The sequence below is a fragment of the Wyeomyia smithii genome, chromosome 2 (genome assembly GCF_029784165.1).
Source record: "Wyeomyia smithii strain HCP4-BCI-WySm-NY-G18 chromosome 2, ASM2978416v1, whole genome shotgun sequence".
NCBI lineage: Eukaryota > Metazoa > Arthropoda > Insecta > Diptera > Culicidae > Wyeomyia > Wyeomyia smithii.
In genome coordinates this window covers 273,025,573-273,047,202 of record NC_073695.1, presented here as the reverse complement: position 1 = coordinate 273,047,202, position 21,630 = coordinate 273,025,573, and the positions used below count along the sequence as shown (strand labels likewise).

At 39.6% G+C, this 21,630-nt stretch overlaps 1 protein-coding gene across 1 annotated transcript; it reads left to right on the top strand.

Annotated features, from left to right (window-relative positions):
* The first annotated feature begins 16,755 nt into the window (after positions 1–16,755).
* Positions 16,756–18,787, top strand: LOC129723299 (pro-resilin-like). The gene is made up of 4 exons (XM_055677433.1): positions 16,756–17,065; positions 17,340–17,627; positions 17,688–17,822; positions 17,906–18,787. The coding sequence occupies exons 1-4, from the start codon at positions 17,030–17,032 to the stop codon at positions 18,407–18,409; spliced, it is 963 nt and encodes a 320-aa protein (XP_055533408.1). The 5' UTR covers positions 16,756–17,029; the 3' UTR covers positions 18,410–18,787.
* The last annotated feature ends 2,843 nt before the right edge of the window (positions 18,788–21,630 follow it).

Here is a 21,630-nt window from a genome sequence, read left to right as displayed (position 1 = left end):
CGCTGGTGTTCAAGTGGCCTATGGTATGTGCCGCTGAGCCAAGATATCACTGAAGGCCTCGGGTTCTCAGGTCCTGGTGAATTCGTGTGGGGTGCTGGGTTGATTCCAAAACCTCTGCTCAAGGTTCAAACGTGTGCTTGTCGTTTTGTTGGGTGTGGACGGAGGGGAACGGGACTAGACTGGGGCATAGATGGATTTTAGGAAAATGTATATAAGGGTCATGTAGGGTATGTCACGGCTCGCCAAGACATCACGAAGAGGAACAGCTGGCCGTCTACCTCCGGCCTGAAGGGAAGCTACTAATTTAGACCTGGCGTCACGGTGGACATGGCATGACCAAACAACGTGCTCTATGTCGTGATAACCTTCACCACAGGCACAGATACCGCTTTCTCCGAGCCCAATACGACGGAGATGCGCGTCAAATCTATAGTGATTGGCCATAAGCCGAGACATCACGCAAATGAAATCTCGACCTACATCCAACCCCTTGAACCACGGATTCGTCGATACCTTGGGTATAATGGAATGTAACCACCTTCCCAGTTCCCCTCTGGTTCAAGAATTTTGCCAACTGATGATCGTACAAATGCAAAAAATTCATTAAAAGCAATTGGTCTTTCATGAATTTCACCGTTTGTAGCGCCCACCTTAGCCAAAGAGTCCGCTTTCTCATTGCCCGGTATCGAGCAGTGAGAAGGGACCCACACTAAGGTAATCTGAAAAGATTTTTCGGAAAAAGCACTCAGATGTTCCCGTATTTTCCCCAGGAAATACGGAGAGTGCTTAACATCTTTCAACGATCGGAGAGCCGGAGAGATGAAATAATGGTCCGTGGGCATTTTTTCGATGATCCCTAGGGTGTACTGAATTGCAGCTAATTCTGCGACGTAAACAGAAGCAGAATTATCGAGCTTATGGGAGACGGTGAAATTGTTATTGAAGATACCGAAGCCAGTGGACCCATCGAGAAGTGATCCGTCAGTGTAGAACATATTGTCGCAGTTGATGTTTCGATATTTATTGGAAAAAATTTTGGGGATCTGCTGCACGCGTAAATGATCCGGGATTCCACGAGTTTCTTCCATCATGGATGTATCGAAAAACACAGTAGAATCCGAAGTATATGATAAGTTGACACGATTTGGAATATTCGAAGAAGGGTTAATATTTTGGGACATGTGATTAAAATACAATATCATAAAACGGGTTTGAGAATTAAGTTCGATTAACCTTTCAAAATTTGCAATCACAGGACGGTTCAAGACCTCACATTTGATTAGAATACGAGAAGACAGGCTCCAGAAGCGGTTTTTCAATGGTAGTACTCCAGCTAAGACCTCCAAACTCATCGTATGGGTCGATTGCATGCAACCCAAGGCGATATGCAAACAACGATATTGTATTCGCTCCAGTTTGATCAAATGTGTGTTTGCTGCGGAGCGGAAGCAGAAACACCCGTACTCAATAACAGACAATATCGTTGTTTGGTAAATCCTTATAAGGTCTCCCGGGTGTGCTCCCCACCATGATCCGGTTATTGTACGAAGAAAATTCACTCTTTGTTGGCTTTTTTTCATCAGATACCTAATGTGACAAGCCTTTAGAGTCGAACCAGACACCAAGATTCTTGTGTACCAAAACCTGAGAAATCGTTTTACCCATTAATTGTGGCTGGAGCTGAGCAGGTTCATGCTTCCTAGAAAAAACTACTATCTCAGTCTTCTGCGGAGAGAGTTCGATACCTAGCTGTAGAGCCCAAGCAGACAAATTGTCCAAGGTATCTTGCAATGGTCCTTGCAAATCGGCAGCTTCGGCTCCTGTAACAGAAACCACGCTGTCGTCTGCAAGTTGTCTTATCGTGCATGAATTTGCCAGACATTCGTCGATGTCTTTTACATAAAAATTGTAAAGAAGGGGGTTTAAACGTGAGCCCTGGGGAAGACCCATGCTAATTCGAAAAGTTGCCAAATCGCCGTGCGTAAAATGCATGTGCTTTTCGTACAACAAATTGTGCAAAAAATTGTTCAAAATTGGAGAAAATCCTTGTCGGTGAAGTTTGCCCGAAAGAATGTCAATAGAAACGGAATCAAAAGCCCCCTTAATGTCCAAGAACGCAGACGCCATTTGTTCTTTGCGAGCATACGCCAGCTGGATATCTGTTGAAAGCAACGCAAGACAATCATTCGTCCCTTTGGCACGGCGGAAACCAAATTGAGTATCTGACAGTAGACCATTTGATTCGACCCAGTGGTCTAAACGACGGAGTATCATTTTTTCCATCAATTTCCGGATACAGGATAGCATTGCAATCGGCCTATAAGAGTTGTGATCAGAAGCTGGTTTCCCTGGTTTTTGGATGGCGATCACCTTCACTTGCCTCCAATCCTGCGGTACAATATTTTGCTCCAGGAACTTATTGAACAAGTTCAACAAGCACCTCTTGGCATTGCCGGGTAGATTCTTCAACAAGTTGAATTTGATTCTATCTAACCCAGGCGCGTTATTGTTACAGGACAGGAGGGCAATTGAAAATTCTGCCATCGTAAAAGGTGATTCTATCGCGTCGTGGCCCGGAGACGCATCGCGAACAAAGTTTTGCGCAGGAACAGAGTCCGGACATACTTTCCTGGCAAAATCAAATATCCACCTACTTGAAGACTCTTCGCTTTCGTTGACCGTTACGCGATTCCGCATTCTTCGGGCTGTGTTCCAAAGAGTGCTCATCGATGTCTCCCTCGACGTCTCGTTCACGAACCGACGCCAATATCCGCGTTTCTTTGCTTTAGCCAAGCTTTTAAGCTTAGTATCAAGCTCCGAATACCGTATATAGTCGCCAGGTATACCTTTCTTCTGATAGGCCAAAAACGCGTCGGATCTTTGCGTGTAGACATCGGAGCACTCTTGGTCCCACCACGGAGTGGGTGGCCGTTCTTTGATCGTTACGCCGGGATATTTCTTCGTTTGGGCTTGCAACGCGGCGTCGAGAATCAAGCCCGCGAGGAGGTTGTATTCTTCAAGTGGTGGATGATGTTGAATCGACTCGACAGCTTCTGAAACCATTTCCTCGTATAACTTCCAATCAACATTCCGTGTGAGGTCATACGGAATGTCAATTGGCCGCATGCGAGTTGACCCGTTAGTAATTGAAATAAGAATAGGCAAATGGTCGCTACCGTGAGGATCGAGGATTACCTTCCATGTGCAATCCAACCGTAGCGACGTCGAACATAAAGAGAGATCCAAAGCGCTTGGGCGCGCTGGAAGTTTCGGGACACGTGTCATTTCACCGTTGTTTATAATAGTCATGTCGAAGTTATCGCAAAGGTTATAAATAAAAGAGGAGCGGTTATCATTAGAAGGGGAACCCCAAGCCACGCCATGAGAGTTAAAGTCTCCCAAAATCAAGCGTGGCGAGGGAAGAAGTTCTATTAAATCAAAGAGCAGCCGTTGCCCAACCTGTGCTCTGGGAGGAATATATATTGAGGCAATACAAAGCTCTTTACCTTGTATTGTCATTTGACATGCGACAGCTTCGATGCCTGGAATCGAGGGGAGGTTAATACGATAGAAAGAATAGCACGTCTTAATGCCTAGAAGTACTCCTTCATATGGGGTGTCTCGATCAAGGCGAATAATATTAAAATCATGGAAGTTTAGATCAGTATTCGAAGTTAGCCAAGTTTCACAAAGGGAAAATGCATCGCATTTGTTTCTATTTATCAAAACTTTAAACGAATCAATTTTTGGTAAAATACTTCTACAATTCCACTGTAAGACAGAGATAGAATCCTTCACATAAGCAGATGAATTAGGCATCGAAGGATACGATCGCTGCAAGGAGGGGCCATTGAGCAGTCAACTGCTTCAAAAATGTTCTAACTGTTGGGAGGAATGCTGTAAGAAAATCTTTTATTGGATCGGGTACATTGAAAGTTTCAAAAATCCAGTCCACAATGTCAGAAAATTTCACCAGTCCAGCATTTGATTTTTCAACTGGATGTGCAAAAGGAACAACTGGGGTTTTAGATGTTCCTGGCAGTGCTGGGAACTCCTTCTGGGACTTTAAATTTGCAAGCCCAGGAGGAGTTTGCTTCGGTTTTTCCGCTGCACTTTTAGGTTTGTTTGTACCATTCATTTCACTTTGGGAAATCTTAGGACCTTTTCGGGGAAGTTTAGGAGAGGAAATATTTTTCCTCTTTCTAGACTCCCCAGGATTGGCATAAGATGTTCCCGCTGGTGAATCGTCAGAATCGGTTTCATCAGAGGACAACAGATCAAAGGGGTTCGAAGTAACGGGAGAAGTGGTAACGGTCTTCTTCAGCATGTCAGCGTAGGAACGCTTTGAACGCTCTTTGAGAGACCGTTTTATTTTATCCCTGCGCTGCATGTACACCGCACATATCGAGAGCTCATGCAGATTTTCCCCGCAGTGAATACACTTTACAGCGTTAACACTGCAAGAATCTTCCGCATGAGTCTCCCCAAACTTGCCACAACGTGCCTTATTGCAGCAGTAGGCGGCTGTATGGCCTAACTGCTTGCAATGAGTGCAGTTCATGACGCGGGGAACGTATAGCCTCACAGGGAGACGAACCCGGTGGATCGAGATGTGGCTTGGTAGTGCAGACCCGGCGAACGTAACTCGAAACGAGTCTGATGGAGTGTAAACTTTTTTGTCACCGACGATCGATACCGACCGCAATTGCTTGCAGTCGAGCACCTTCACATCGGGACATGTGTTGTTTTTAAAGCACCCTTTAGCACTTTTCAATATACACTCGACGGACAGACTTGAATCGGTCACGACACCGTCGATCTCCACATCTCTAGCGGGTACATAGACACGGTATTCCCGTGTAAAAAGCTCGGAGCAAGCTATATCGTTGGCCTCTTTGAGGTCATTGACCACGGCACGGAGCTTGTTCGGCCTGATTTTTAAAATTTTAGTCACAGCTTTAAAGTGTGACGTCAAGTCTTTTGAAATCTGTAGAATGTTTAAAGATTTCGATTTCGGCCCCGCTTTAGGCCTGAGGTAAACTGCCACCGGAAGAGTCGATCCATCTGGATACAATCTGACACATGGGGGAGCTGAGGAATTAATATTAGGAGGGGGGGGCAGGAGGGACAGGGTCGAGGGGATTCGAGGATGGAGGTGCGGGAGGTGGGGGGTCTACATCCATCGCGCTAAACCTAGCGCGCCGATGGGACAGACAAGAAGCACGTACCTTCCTTTCTTTTTCTCCTTCGTGTTGGAGTGCACTGCACTCACCACCAAATCGTTCGACAGCAGGCAGCTACAAAGCGACACAGTAACACAAGGGCGCTTGACCTTGCGATACAGCAATCTAGACAAAAGACACCGGTCAAAAAATGCCACCACTTGCACACACGTATTGAAATTTATCGGAGCGATTTCGAAGCACAACCGATGCTGATGCGTGTTCGGCACAGAATGACCGATAACCGGTTCTTAAAAGTCATTTTTGCTCCGAAAATACCAACATTGGGGGGTTTGTGAGTGTTTCCACAGTTTTGATTGACTTCCCAGAAACCTGAAGTCGCCATCATGGATTGAAAATGGCATCATGTTTCGGTCTCTGGAAATCAACTTCCGGCCTCCAAATATGACCAAGAACCCGAAAATCATCAAATTTCAATGAAAGGTTTCCATTATGTATGAAATTTATTACTTTTGACCCCCTCCTTCTTAAAGGATGACCCCATCTCCCTATCTAATATTCCTATGACCACTTCCTTTGTACAAAGAACACGTATGCCAAGTTTGGTTGAAATCGATTCAGGCCTTCGAGAGTTATGGTGGGACATACATACATACATACATACAAAACTTCTTTTTTATATAAATAGATAGATAGATAGAAGATAGATAGATATAGAATATAGATAGATATAGATACAGATATAGATATAGATATAGATATAGATATAGATATGGATATAGATATAGATATAGATATAGATATAGATATAGATATAGATATAGATATAGATATAGATATAGATATAGATATAGATATAGATATAGATATAGATATAGATATAGATATAGATATAGATATAGATATAGATATAGATATAGATATAGATATAGATATAGATATAGATATAGATATAGATATAGATATAGATATAGATATAGATATAGATATAGATATAGATATAGATATAGATATAGATATAGATATAGATATAGATATAGATATAGATATAGATATAGATATAGATATAGATATAGATATAGATATAGATATAGATATAGATATAGATATAGATATAGATATAGATATAGATATAGATATAGATATAGATATAGATATAGATATAGATATAGATATAGATATAGATATAGATATAGATATAGATATAGATATAGATATAGATATAGATATAGATATAGATATAGATATAGATATAGATATAGATATAGATATAGATATAGATATAGATATAGATATAGATATAGATATAGATATAGATATAGATATAGATATAGATATAGATATAGATATAGATATAGATATAGATATAGATATAGATATAGATATAGATATAGATATAGATATAGATATAGATATAGATATAGATATAGATATAGATATAGATATAGATATAGATATAGATATAGATATAGATATAGATATAGATATAGATATAGATATAGATATAGATATAGATATAGATATAGATATAGATATAGATATAGATATAGATATAGATATAGATATAGATATAGATATAGATATAGATATAGATATAGATATAGATATAGATATAGATATAGATATAGATATAGATATAGATATAGATATAGATATAGATATAGATATAGATATAGATATAGATATAGATATAGATATAGATATAGATATAGATATAGATATAGATATAGATATAGATATAGATATAGATATAGATATAGATATAGATATAGATATAGATATAGATATAGATATAGATATAGATATAGATATAGATATAGATATAGATATAGATATAGATATAGATATAGATATAGATATAGATATAGATATAGATATAGATATAGATATAGATATAGATATAGATATAGATATAGATATAGATATAGATATAGATATAGATATAGATATAGATATAGATATAGATATAGATATAGATATAGATATAGATAGATATAGATATAGCTAGATAGAAGATAGAAGATAGATAGATAGATAGATAGATAAGGCAAACTGGCGGATAGAAGATAAAATCGAATTTTTACCAGTATAACTCTTCGGTATTTTTTATTTGTTTTTTTTCTGCTTTCGTTGACCAATGTTATCATTGAAAATTAACATAAGCTTCTGGTGATATGCGTTCTTCAATTCTGGATGTATTTTTAAAACATTCATCTCCATGTTTTAGCTTTTCTTGCAATAATATTGATGGCGCGCAAGCTTCAAATCGCACATTCTGAAAACAAAAATAACGCTTTCGGAGGTTATTGTCTATTGATGTAACCTATTTGAATCGTCAGTATCATAGTTAGTGAGCACCAGAATATATTCTTATTCTATGTCTCAAATTATATAGGAGCGCTTCACTGGCTTTTATCTTCACGAAGGATACTCTAACAATAGAATAGATTACAGTAAAGTATATTTTTACACGATGGATACCTCATGAACTAATTCAATATTTTGTCTCATGGCTTACATTTTGAGTTTTGAAAAGTAGGCTATGTATGTAATTTTTTCGAGGATATGAAAAATGAACACTGAAGGCGTGATTAAGACTTAGAATTATTTCTCTCATTCAGACGGGACTCGAACCCGCAATTTCCGATGTCTCCGGCATGGTGTTTTGGCCAATTAAACTACTGGGGGCGTAGTTTCCCCTAAGACCAATATCGATCACCCTTCACGAAAAGGGTCACGAAAAGGCAACGAAAAGGATCATGTCAGATTTCGAAAACCGACCATGTACATTTTGTTCAATGGCCCAAAAAAATGATCTGTGTAAAACTCGAAAACTTTTTGACGTTGAATACGTCTTACGGCAACATATACAGAAACCCTACTTCAATACAGGGATCCAATTTCGAAACCGAAAGCCTCGAGAGCGTCACGAAAATTGTCCAATTTCAAACGTTTTAAACTCAGTCAGTTTCCAACCGATTTCTATCATTTTTGCAGCAATCGATTGGAAAATCATCTAAGCACTCGTCCAAATGCAGAAAATTGTAACCTGATTGTTCGAACTGATGTACTATTGAAAATGGTTGAACATTGTCGAAACTCAAATATCGACTTTTGATTGGTCGCTTGCTGCCTTTCCCTAAAAAGGACGACAAAATGGAGTACCTAGTTAGCTGAGCAAGCACTCTTTGGGCTACATAAGAGACTGGTTCTCCTCAAGCAAATCAGTTTACTAGCAGCAGGCAGCAGCAGCGGACATCAGCACCGATGGCAGTGGGCGAAGGCAGCGTGGATCAGCAGTGGGCAACAGCAGCGGTGGTAGTGGTTAGCTGCAGTGCCTACTTCTTTCAGTTCGGCCTCCCTTCGATCTGAGTTTGAACCCACCAGCGGTAATCCCATTCAGATATCGTTGGGTGACCGCCAGGTGATTTGAGAAGCCACCATCATCCAGCGTATGTTTATAGGGTGTGTACACATAACGTGTGTGAATATCTTTAGCGTGTGTGGTTAGCGTGCGTAGCTTGCTATAGAGCGTGTGTGGCTTGCTATATAGCGTGTGGGGATAGCGTGCGTGGCTTGCTATATAGCGTGTAACTAGCGTGCGTGGTTTGCTATATAGCTTGTATGGTTTGCTATAGAGCGTGTGTGGCTTGCTATATAGCGTGTGTGGCTTGCTGTACAGCGTGCGTGGTTAGCTGTACAGCGTTTGTGTATGTTTATAGCGAGACAGCTACATAGCGTGTGTGTATGTTAATAGCGTGCATGCATAACTTGTAGTGCGTGTGTGGTTTGCTATATAGCGTGTGAATGTCTAGCGTGTGAATGTCTAGCGTGTCTGAGTATGTCTATAGCGTGTGACTTGCTATATAGCGTACACGTGGCATGCTATATAGCGTGCGTGGCTAGTAGTATAACGATTGAAATTTTCATATATAACTGCAAATAAATCACCTCTGCAGAATTTAATTACCACTGTAAATCGTTCAGAACCAAATAAAAAATTTGCCATGTTGAAAACAATTATTCAGTTGTCAATAAACGACATTGACAAACACAATTCATTTTTTGACCGATTTATGTATTCCAAAACCTATTCCAAGAAACACATTGACATAAGACAGGCTGTCGTATTCTACGTTAACTCTGCGGTCGTGTCTAAGAAACAACCTCTTGAATTATTTTTAATGCCAAGTGTCTCAAAAATGCATAAAACGTCGATATCTGGTGTTATCTCGAAAAAAATTTGGCCGAAATCGACCTTCTGGGATTTAGCCGTTCTCTGGGTAACCGAAGGTTTAATATGGCATATTTTAGGACTGGCTTCTATAATGAATTATTTTAATGTTTATTGGGTATCTCAATCTTGACTTTCATTAGGGTGGCTCATTTATTTTTTAACAGGGGAAATTTTTTTTCGAGATAACACCAGATCTCGACGTTTCTATTTTCTCAATTTCATGTGCTTCCCCCTTGGTAGATTTTCGAGAGTCGAAAAATCACAACTTTAAGCGCTTTGAAGCACCCCTAAATCATGTCCGATCGAGCTGAAATTTTGCACAGATCATTTCTTGGACCAGTGAACAAAATATATATGGTCAGTTTTTGAAATTCGATAATGGATTTTTTTCCGCCTAGGTAAGAATCGACAAGACACTCACCGTTAAGGCAACTGTCAACATCAAAACGGATAACGGCGATGCAAAATTATACAGCTCGCCCGTTTTGATGTTGACAGTTGCCTTAACGGTGAGTGTCTCGGCGTCTCTCTGGTGTATAGGCTGACTATCGTATCCAGGCTTCGGAAGAAGACTGCTGTGCGACACTATACTGACGAAATTTTACCAAGATGACAAGATTTTTTGAGCTTCAAAATACAGATGAAAGTGTGGCATCACTGGCTTGCGCTGTTGACAGCCTGTTGATCGACTGCGGCTGTCATCGATGGTATTAGACTCGCACTCCTTCGTTTGTACTCTTTCTTAGGCCGATTTTATAATGAATACGAAGCCAACCGTTTCATATATGTTCCCATTGTTAACATTATTCCGCACGGGAGGAAAAACGTGTTTCGCACAGCCTCGCTTTCGTTATAGCATCGGTCTTACTTTTAAGGATCAGAATCATCAGTCACACTTGGATTTGTGCCGAGGGATATTGGATAATAAAGGCTATCATTAGCGACAGCTTGGAAGAACCAACAGACAGAACAACAACAACATCGCACGCTAGCCTGTGAAGCTTATAGCAGGCTCTATCAAGGGTATCTATCAAGTTGTATGATAAGTACAACGATACACCGTAACCCAGTGCTGACTCGAGAAAATTTTCAGCTCGAAAATATCCTCTAGCTGATTGGGAATCAAACCCAATATAAAGACAGTCATTTTCAGAAGCCAGCTCGTACCTCTCCTGTAGCGGTTTCGTACCTGCGCATGGAAATATAGAAAGGGTCTTCGAATATCCTAGTCAAGGCAAGTACGATTCTGTTCCGGATCGCAGTAGTGTGAACAGTCGAAAATAGCATGGTGGCCGTTTCCTCCCGTCATTGCTGCCGCATCTATTCAGCCTCGAAAAGTAACACGCTCGAGCAACTGTGGGTGAAAATCAAACGGGAAAGTTTATCTGTTAGTATGTAGCAGCTGTATTTGCCACCTAATCGGAGAAATGATCTTGAAGCTATTCAGAAACATTCTAACTGTATTGGCTCTATTATATCACACTGGAAGCCACACGATATTGCTCTTTGATTTGGGGATTACAACCATCAAGAACTGCACTGGGTACCCATTGGAAGGGAGAAGACTTATCGATGATACTACACCCAACACAAACGGGGAACATTTTGTTACTTTGGTGCAACTTTTTATTACTTATTGTGTATTAGACCGCGCATTATACACAAAGAGTAATAACCAAAAAGTAACAAAAAATGACGGCCACACGCTTGTGTGTGTTTCTGCAGGAGAACATAAAGCCAAGAACCGCAATGCATGTGTTAGCAAAACTTCACTCGTTGCATTTGTATTAATGCCACGATCAGGTTCATTTCTGTCTCCTTATTCACACATAAAAAGAATTTCACCCGTCAACCTCAAATGTCTAATAAGAAACACCACTGAAACGAGAATATACAATACCTTGAGCCCAGAGTTGCGAAAATATTGTTCAGGATGGGCACAAGTTTTGTGTCTTCAAACAGGTCCAAATGAGTTTCTATGAAGCACACTCGTTGCGTGTTTTAGATAACTTGCATAGAGGCAAATGTTTGTGTTTTTCTCTGACGCATTGATGTGATTCCAAGACGCATTTGAGGTCTTTGGAATCATTAACATTTGCATACTGTATGACGGAAAAAAAACTGCTTGGCAACTCATAGTATTTCTTTATTCCGTATGCGTACAACAAACTAATACACGCACAGCGGATGAATTGGAGATAGAAGGAACGGCTTGAGTTGCGGTGACGGTTTGTCTTGCCGTGAGTTAATGGATAGCTCTAAGTAGTGCTGTAGATTAACCTGCGGCAGGGGGAGTCGCTCTCGCAGTGCATGTACAACATATGCGACGGTGTTGTTTTTCGACTGGAGATGGAAAGGAAGCATTTTTCGACAGAGAAAATTTTGCATGTGGTTGAAACGTCCATTATTAGATAGTCGTACTCCCGTAACACGTGCTAAATATGTGACAGTATGTGTTGTTACTTGACTGGAGATGAACTTTATTGCTTTTTAAGTAACAGATTTGTTACCTAAAGAGTCATTTCACGTTATTGCTAATTATGTAATACGGAAACACTTTGCGTGTACTGATCTGCCTATTACTCTCAGCCTTTCTCCGTTACCGCTTGCCACAGCTCATCCACCGTCTGTATCGACCAAGTTAGAACGTCCTAATGCTAATACACGAGAGCTACCACGCATTTTCTACCAAAATGTACGTGGAATCCGGACAAAATTCAACACTTTCTTTCTTACTGCTTTATAATCTGAGTACGACATTATCGTTCTAATGGTAACATGACTGAACGAAAGCTTTTTATCTCACCAGCTTCTAGGGAGCTTATTCACCGTTTTACAAACGGATCGCAGTTGTAGAGTGAATAGTCGAAAACCGCGTGGTGGTGGAGTCTTGATAGCCATCTCCTGTCTCATTTGACCGCAGCTGGGAGTACTCTATATGTTTTGACGCAGATCAACACAGTCAAGAATTCTCTTGACCTTGCACTTGCGAACGTGCCGACACTTTAAATATATATGGTTCGTTCCATACGAAATGTCCATACCACTTGGACACGACCATCACAAATTTTGTTAAAAGTTGGGGGAATTATTCATCTACTGTCTCTTTGGAAAAATCCCAATTATGGTGTCGATTGGAAAACCCCCCACTCTCCAGGACCCCCCTCTTTATTGCGAAGTCGCGCAATTTTTTGTCAAAAAAATTTTTTTTTCTTTTTCTTGCAATTCATAGACGTAAGATGTCCGAAAAATACTGATAGGTGATTTTTGAAGAAAATAAACCAAGGAATCCAGAAAAAATATAAGTTTTGACCGAAAGTGTTGCCAGATAAATTATTTTTGGATTTGAAAACTAAATTTACATTTTTCGGCAAATGCAGCCATTTTGATTTTAAATTTGATAATTTCATCGTGTTTCTTGGAAAATTTCACATAAGAAACAACTATCATCCCGAGGTAAAATGAGCCAATCTCGAGATGTAACATTTTTACGAAAAAAGTTGTAAACTTTCTAATTATTTTATTTTATAATTTATAGACGTAAGACACCTGAAAAATATTGATAGGTAAGTTTTGAAGAAAATAAACCAAGAAATCCAGAAAAAAATGTTGTTTTTGACCGGAAGTGTTGCCAAACAGATTATTTTTGTTTTTTAAAATTATTTTTGCATCCTTCGGCCAATGAAGCTAACTTTATTTTAAATTTGATGGTTTCATTGTATTTCTCGGAAAATTTTACGTAAGAAGCACTTACCACCCCGTGGTAATATTAGCCAATCTTGAGATAAAACATTTTTACGATAATAGTTCTGAATTTCGTAAGGGGCCATCCATATACCAAACGTGGAACTCAAACAAATTCATCAAAACTTCGTAAATTTTCAACAATATGCAACATCATGTCATGTCAATTTCTAGTGTTTAATGACGAGAATGATACACGTTAATAACATAATGTTGTTCAATTCTTTCTTCAGAGTAACCGGAAAAGCTTCTTGCACCGTTGAAGAAGTTTTAAAACAACTAATATTGAGTAGTCCCATTTCAAAACATGTTTCAGGTGCTGCTTGGGAGATCTGTTCGGCTCCAAAGAACCCATCAACACGGTTTTGCATCGCCTAAGGTTTTGTTTTAAATGTCTTTTTGTTATTTGTGGTTTCATTCAATTATTTTATTCATTCTCAGATGAAATTTTAAATTAAAAACATATATAATATTGAATGTTGAGGAATTTGATATTGGAAATTCACTCCACACTCTGAAAATTTTTTGACATAATTCATCAAAGTCGAACACGTTGGAAACGAAAAAAAGTTCACCGCGTAACGCGTAAATTTGAAATTCCGTACAGTTTCCTGATGAATCATATTTTGCAAAATCATGCCATTTTATTTCCAGTTAATTTATTTTCTTTATTATCTCACTCTTTGAAATAAAAATGCTCATAAAGAGAACAATAAAAATATATCCCGAAACTGTTGAAAAAGTCAAGGTGCTCAACCCTAAATTAAAAGATAATGTTATTTATAGCATTTTTGTAGAACATTTCGACTTTCTAAAAAATTGTTTTCAGGTTGCCCAAACGTGATTTATGAAAAAATGACTTTTTTAAGGTACAAACCCACTCTTTTGCACTTTTTTCAATTCCGTTCGATTCCCAAATTTTTCCATATATTCCATATATGGTTCAGTTCAGCATTACATTCAGTTATTTGACTCCCAGAGCCCATAAAACATCACAAAAAATATAATTTTTCCCATATTTTTTAAATAAATCCCTTCAAAACACAAAAAAAATTTTTGATCAACAACTGAAGTTTTTACTGCAAAGCGGGATTTATGACAAAATTTACGTGAAAAAAGATCCTTGATATCTTATCGGGAGGCTGAGACATTGGCATTTTTATATGTGATGGAAAACTATGCTTTTTAACAAATATGTTAAATAACTGTTATATTTAAGGAGATAAAAAATAACAATGTTCAGAAAACAAATGCATTTTTAGATGGCTGATAACTTAGTAGAAGGTTTAATGATTCGGAAAAATCTGCCAAAAAAGTTAGAACGAAAATTGTGATTTTTAGTGCCTTCTAACAGAAAACTCAATATTGATCGTAACATGTACGAGATAGAAACATGATGTCTTAGGTAAGGTTTCTTGTTTTAAGATAATCTAAAATTTTGTCGAAGACACCTAGCGTCGATCTTATTTCTATTAAGAACATCATAGAAAAATACAAAAAAAGGAATTCGTTTCGTCCTACTGGAAACGAATTGTATAATAATGTGTATCGATCTTAATCGACGAAAGAAGCTAAAACTCAAAAATAAAATTGCCAAGCGCACGTTTGATCGAAACACTGCTTCAATGCGCCTACATTTATAACTAGCAACTTTCACGAAAGAACTGCAAACGAGCAAATCGCCCAGCAGCTTATTCAAAGCTTAAAACAAGATTATAGTAAAAGTAATCCACAACAAGAAACCCTAGTCTCTTCTAGTGAGTTCGTTTCTCAATGGGGTATGAAGAAGGTACTGTAAAATAAAATTAAAAGTACTCAGTTTCGTTAGGAAGTTTCCGATACTGGACTCTAAACGAATGCTCTGGCATACAAATAATTTTGAAATGAATTTCAGTAATCGAAGCAGAAACGAAGCTCGAAAGCTGTATTGCTACTGAGACATATGTTTTCACCACCACCACATTTCGAAATGTATCTCTCCGAAGACCTTTCAAGAATTTCTCTTCTTTTCTAGTTTTGGCAATAATAAATTGGTTTTCATGTGTTTCTTCACAGAGCAAAGAATGTACATCGGAATCGTGCACAATAAAATAAAATCCCAGCTCGAAAAAGGTACTTCGACTAGAACTTCCGTAATAACCATTTTCTGGAACGGCGTTCCACTGCTTGCCAGTCTAGAAACGCAATTTTATGACATTTAATCTAATTGATTTTCAATTATCCTCCGATAAAAGTGAAAATATTCAGTGCAACAGTATTGCAAATATTAGAATAAAAAGAAACAATTACTGACTGAAATTATCTTAACTTCAAGTCAAGTTTCAAGTTTTATTTGGGTCTCTTCAAAAAGCAGTTTCTATTTTACTCACTGATCGCGTGCAACCTGCTTGCTAAATAAATGAACAATCTCTTCTTGATTACCCGTTCGCTACCCATCGCCCAACGTTCACCAGTAAGCATACCTCGCAGTCTTTGAAAATTAGTTCACCAAAATCACGAAAAATCAATTTGCAACGATTTCTGCTGCGCGCCGCAACCAGAGCCAGCATCAGCCGATCGTTAAGAGACATCGATGCTAAGTTAGGCGATGAACTTTACCTACAGCAATCATGCTGGAACGACTGGGTATAAACTAGCTACTGGTTAGTACATAAAAATTCAATCAACCATCAATTAACGTAAATATTAACGCTACATAAAAATATTTTTATTATTATTTTTTATCACTTTCGACAATCTGTTCAGAATCTTTTCGAATCGTATAACAGCGGGATGATCAATGTGTTTCAAAATTTTCGTCTTCCCCCAAGTTGTCCACCGAGCAATCGATTACTTCACACTGTGACACTTTAATGGGAAGTGAGAGGATTTGTGTAACTTAGAGCGGAAATTACTAGAGCTTGTTTGGCGACGGAATGTTCTAAAAAAAATAAAAAGGATTATGCCACCAATGATTTGCTTAAAAAAAAAATTGGCGGATGTAACAGAATACGAGTTTGAAGACTCAGATTTGATTGGAAACATTGATCTTGAAGCCACGAGTTTCAGAGTCACTGTCGCAACAGTACTTGGGACTTTTCCCGAGCTCGCGACAGCTAGCAAACGGTACAGCACAGAAGAGCTGATCGCAACGACATCTTGCTGCTTGTCACTCCTCTAATGCACCTATTACCAATTGAGGGGGAGTCATCACGGTGGAAAACTGGCGAGGCCTGACGGGGATGAGCATACAAACGGTCCATGAATGGCACATTATGCTTCGGCGGCTTGCGCATTGATTTGTTTCGTTATTGTTTTATCGCTTTCGGTTTCGTTTTTCTCGGCCGGATTTTCGCCATCCGACAATGCGCGGTGATATGCGCTCCAAGAAGAGGATGTCGATATGATAGTGAGCTGTCGCTTGTTTGGAAGCGGAAAACGAGTCCAATCTGGGCCTTTCGTAACAACTGCCTTGTCAGTGGTGGAATCGATTGACTCGCCAGGCTGTCGTCACCTGTCGTTATAGAATGTGGGTGATTAGAATATTTGGATGGGTCTTTGGTATAAAAATAGCGGCTCCGCAGAACTAGGATATCAGTTTTCGAATCTCGATCGAAGCAGGAAGAGCAAACTGGACTGTTCTTCCACCCTGCCAGTGGTAGTCGTCATTATTCTGAGCACACCCGTGCGAAGTGATAACAGCGTTCAGGTGTTGCTGATCGTTCCGAAGTGTTACATTTGCTACATGGGTGTAGTGCTGGTGAAGTGTTTCTGCATTAGCTGGACTGTTAAAAAGTTCTGAATGAACGATTGCTAGCGATAGTAGCGAACCCCGTGCCAAGAGGAAACTTGAGAACTGCACGGCAGTTCGACGACGCGAGAAGCGATGCAGTGCCCGCCAAAACGATTAAAAGTACTGAAGGTAAATATTGAATCCTACGCAAACAGTGACTGTGATTTTTGAATATCATACTGAAAATATTAGAGTGTCCGTTGTAAGTTGTTGATGGTTTCAAATATAAATTATACATTTTTACTTGCGCACATAAAACATAAATTATCCTAGAAGAAAAATGATGGAAGTCCAATATTCGCGCAAAAAAAGCAGTTATAGAAACTACCATAATAGCATACCGAAAGGCGAATAATTCAAATTCACCAGATTTGCCATACTCACCACTGCGTTTCGCTTACAGCTTTACTGCTGCCTATTTCTGCTAGCTGCTATATTAGTGGCAAATGCCAAACCGGAGGCGCCACTCAACTCCTATCTGCCGCCTGCGCATGGACACAGCAATGGAAACGGGTACCACGACCGTGGCGATCACGGCTCAGACCACGGGGATCACGATCTAGTGCCGCCGTCGTCCAGCTATGGCACACCGGACAGCAGCTATGGACCCCCGCATCATCAGTCCGGTTTCCATCCGGATCATCACGAGCACCACGAACATCATGAAGACCACACTGATTCGTACGAAGATGTGAGTAAGATTGGTTAGTGTTGAAATGATGAGTTTTTAATTTTGTTACTGCAATCTTAGGAACCGGCCAAATATGAGTTCACATATGAGGTCGACGATGAGGACGCAGACCTTTCGTTCGGTCACGAAGAAATGAGAGACGGAGACTACACTACTGGGAAGTATAACGTTTTACTGCCGGATGGTAGACGACAGGTAAATGGAACAGAAAAAAGTTGTAGCCGCTAAGGAAATAGATAAACTGTTCGAGTGAATTTTCTCCCAATTTTGAACCCTAGATCGTGGAGTATGAAGCCGACCACCGAGGATACCGACCGAAAGTTATCTACGAAGGCGGAGACGAACACCCGCACCATCACGACCATCCACATTTGCACAAACATCACCAGGGCTATTCCCACGAGGCCCCGCGCAATCCGCTGGGATATCCGGAGAGCGGCCACCATCACGGGGAAGACGAAACTAACCACGAAAACGGACACAGCCGGGCAGACCATGGCGTTCACGATGATGGCCACCATGGTCATCATGGTTACGATAGTAATGCTCACGAGCATCACGGCCACCATGGTGGCAATGGCTACTCGAACGGGAACGGTCATCATCATCGACGACATTCCAACGACAGTGGCCACAGCAGTCATAACGGGCACGATCACGGCGGTGGAAACGGACACAACCACGGACATCATCATCATCACGGGGAAAATGGCAATGGAAACGGCAACGGAAACGGTGCTCATCACGGCGGAACCGGACACCGCCACAATGGCTACCACTAGAACTTGAAGACACCCTCTCACGAATGAAACGGATTCACGACCCATGCTCAATCGAAACGGCTCAAGATTTACAATGGCATTTATTTACCTGCCGTGTAGTACAAATTAGTGTTGTTTATTTATTATTGTTCAATCGTTTCAAGTTATTCCTAATGATAGCTAATCGTCAAAAAAGACTCACTTGATGAGCAAAAAAAAAACATTGTATCATCTAATCTTAAGTTAAGTGCTTAGTAGGTTAGGAAAATTACGCTCAACTTGTTACAAAAAAAACAACTTATTTACTCACATAATAAGCATCAATAAAGCACCAAACCAGCAAGGCAATCATCGAAACAAAACATCCACTGGCTGGATTCGATGGTTCAAAAAATGTACACACACTAAATCGAGCGCCATTTTTTACTTCTTCTGATTTTATTTGCTCATCACCATCAACTTCACACCACCGGCACGAAAGATCGGCCATTAGAATTCCAAGCGCAAACAAGTCAATCAATTCGTCGCGCGCGCACGAGCGGCCGCTCTAGAGCGCGACGTTATCAGGGCCAGCCATTCGCCACCCCATCTGCTGCTGCTGCTTCCGCTGCATCGAAAACGCAACGGCACTGCTTCCTTCCGATCCTCGTGTCAGCTGCGAAGTGATTGTTATTCGAACGGAATTTGTCTCTTTTTTGTTCCGTTCCGTCGCGCTCGCCTATAGCGGTGTTATTCGGTCACTTGAGTGGAAATTAATGATTGGATAGATTTCAAGTTGAGAATAATAAACACTGGTAGGTTCGACATCGACACTTTTGATTGCGGAGCGATAAAAAAATAGTTGAGGCAATCAATGAATTGCCATTGAACGATGATGATCCAATCAGTTTTACAGAGTACTGGTTTTCAGGCATATAATGTCTAACAACTGCATGGAAAGTTGAAGACAATAACCTCTGCTCAATCCTTAGAAACCATCATAGGTGCATATCATACAGTCATTTTTCTGCAAAGTTCGAACTATTTTTTTAAGTATTTCTATCCTTTGAACTAAAAAAATGGTCATGGTTTTCCACTCTCAAGTCTGATTTTTGAGATGTTGTAAAAAACACAAGCAAACCCAAAATCCGCAAAGAACTTATAATTTCATATTAGGGGTACGGGGGGTAAGCCCGGCCCCCTAAGGAAAATAATTATTTAGTAGGACTTGATGGCAAATATTGTTATATTTCCTTAACAGAATCATTGCCCAGATTGTTTTCAACAAGATATAAAAACTGTCAGTACTTTCAAACTGTTATTTTTCAAGGAATAGTGAAGTTTTGAACCTAAAATAGAAACAACGTTTAGCAACCAGTGCTGGTGAAACCGGCACCCCTTGGGGGTAACACCGGCACCTAAGTTTGTTCATGAATTTACTCGAATTAACTGAACCAATTTGGGATTCGGAAAGCGCCAATGAGAGATCTTACATTTTTGTATGTTAGTTACTGTTGAATTTGGTTGTTGACGGTTAGCTGGTTCTGGGGAGATTGGCGGAACAAGTACCGGTGGCGGAACAAGTTACAATATGTATAAACAATGAAAGAATTTCATACTCGGCAAGCCTATCACGTAATTGTGCCGTATCAAATAAATGTTGTGTGAACAAAAAAAAAGCCTATCACGTGGCACTTTTAACCATATTAATAACTAGTTTCATCGAAGTCAGGATCACCTTGACCACACCGGAGCATATTCCGAATACCACCGGGAAAGCGGTCAGTTTTGTGACTTGATTCATTACATTTGACACCTCTAATAACCCTTGGAATCCTTCATAAATCACAGAAGAGCTTAAGTGCAGAGTTCTCAGTCGATTTATTAATTTATTTGGCAGCGAATTACCGGTAATAGTTGAAAAATATGTGTCAGTAACATCCAACTAACCTCAGACAATGTTGGGCTTACCCCACTCACTGGGTGACGGTGTTACCCCGACAGCACACATTTTTTTAAAAAGAGAATTTCTACTAATTTATCGCTTCAATTCACGTCAGATCGGATTCCTGTGATTGCTAACAATACAGGCAATAAATTGTAGAGCAACGAAAAATAATTTTAGTCTTTTCAAATGAATAAAAGCTTAAGTTCCACTTACGAAAAATTACATCCGTTTACGCATCAGCTGTAGTAGCGTGTGTTTTGTCTATTATTTTGACGTTCAGTGCGTCTTGAACTGTCCTACAGATCAGACGTTTTTTCGGTTGCTTGTGGACTGGTCTTTGACTGCCTATAGCTTCAAAGTTTGTGTGTCTTTTAAAGACTACCTGAAAGTTATTTCCCACCAGTCTTTCTCAAGACTACCTACTTTTGAATTTAACATTTGTTTAATCTTTTTTCGTATCACCTGAAATGGCTGGACGAAAAAAGAAACCACGCTGCGGGGAGGAAAAATGAGGCATCTCTTTCTGACACTTCGAGTGTCTGTAGTGACAATCCTTTTGATATTTTGCCTGAGCAAGAAGCTGGTGAAATGGAAGTTATGAGTAATGAAACTATACAAAACGTCAATTCTTTAAAAAAGGGAAAAGTTCCACCTATTGCGGTAAATATTTCTTCTGAATTTAATATATTCAAAAAGGAACTTTCAACGTTTGTTTCTGACGTTAAAGTTACCTATCAAATTGGCCGTAGAGGTGAATGCCGCTTATTAGCCGACTCAGTAAAGGGTCGTGATCGTCTTGTTCAGTATTTAACTGACAAGATGTACAAATTTTTTACATACGACACCAAGAACGCCAAGCCGTTCAAGGTTGTCTTGAAAGGTCTCACCAACGATCAAACCGTTGATGAGATCAAACTTACTTTAACAGAATTACTTGGCATAGCCCCTACCCGAGTAATTCTAATGAAACAAAAATCACGAGGCGAAAACAGTCAGAGAACTGGAATTTCCCTTGTTAATTATTCAATTCATTTTAACCGCAATGAGGTTAACAACTTAAAATTTTTTGAAAAAGCACAGGCATTGTATAATGTGCGTGTAAAGTGGGAAATTTATAGGAAGTATGGCGGAGGTGAAAAGCATATCACCCAATGCCGTACTTGCCAACGTTATGGCCATGGTTCCAAATTCTGTAACATGGACCAAAAATGTCTTAATTGTGGAGACTCTTCTCACAAAAAGGACACATGTCCTGTGAAAGAGAGTAAAAATTTTCGCTGTGCGAATTGTAACGACAACCATATGTCAAATTTTT

Excerpts from the sequence above, each read along its gene's own strand:
- LOC129723299 (XM_055677433.1), top strand. The coding sequence starts at position 17,030 with ATGCAGTGCCCGCCAAAACGATTAAAAGTACTGAAG. Across the intron at positions 17,066-17,339 it reads AACGATTAAAAGTACTGAAG|CTTTACTGCTGCCTATTTCT; the intron begins GTAAATATTGAA and ends TTTCGCTTACAG. Across the intron at positions 17,823-17,905 it reads TGCCGGATGGTAGACGACAG|ATCGTGGAGTATGAAGCCGA; the intron begins GTAAATGGAACA and ends TTTGAACCCTAG.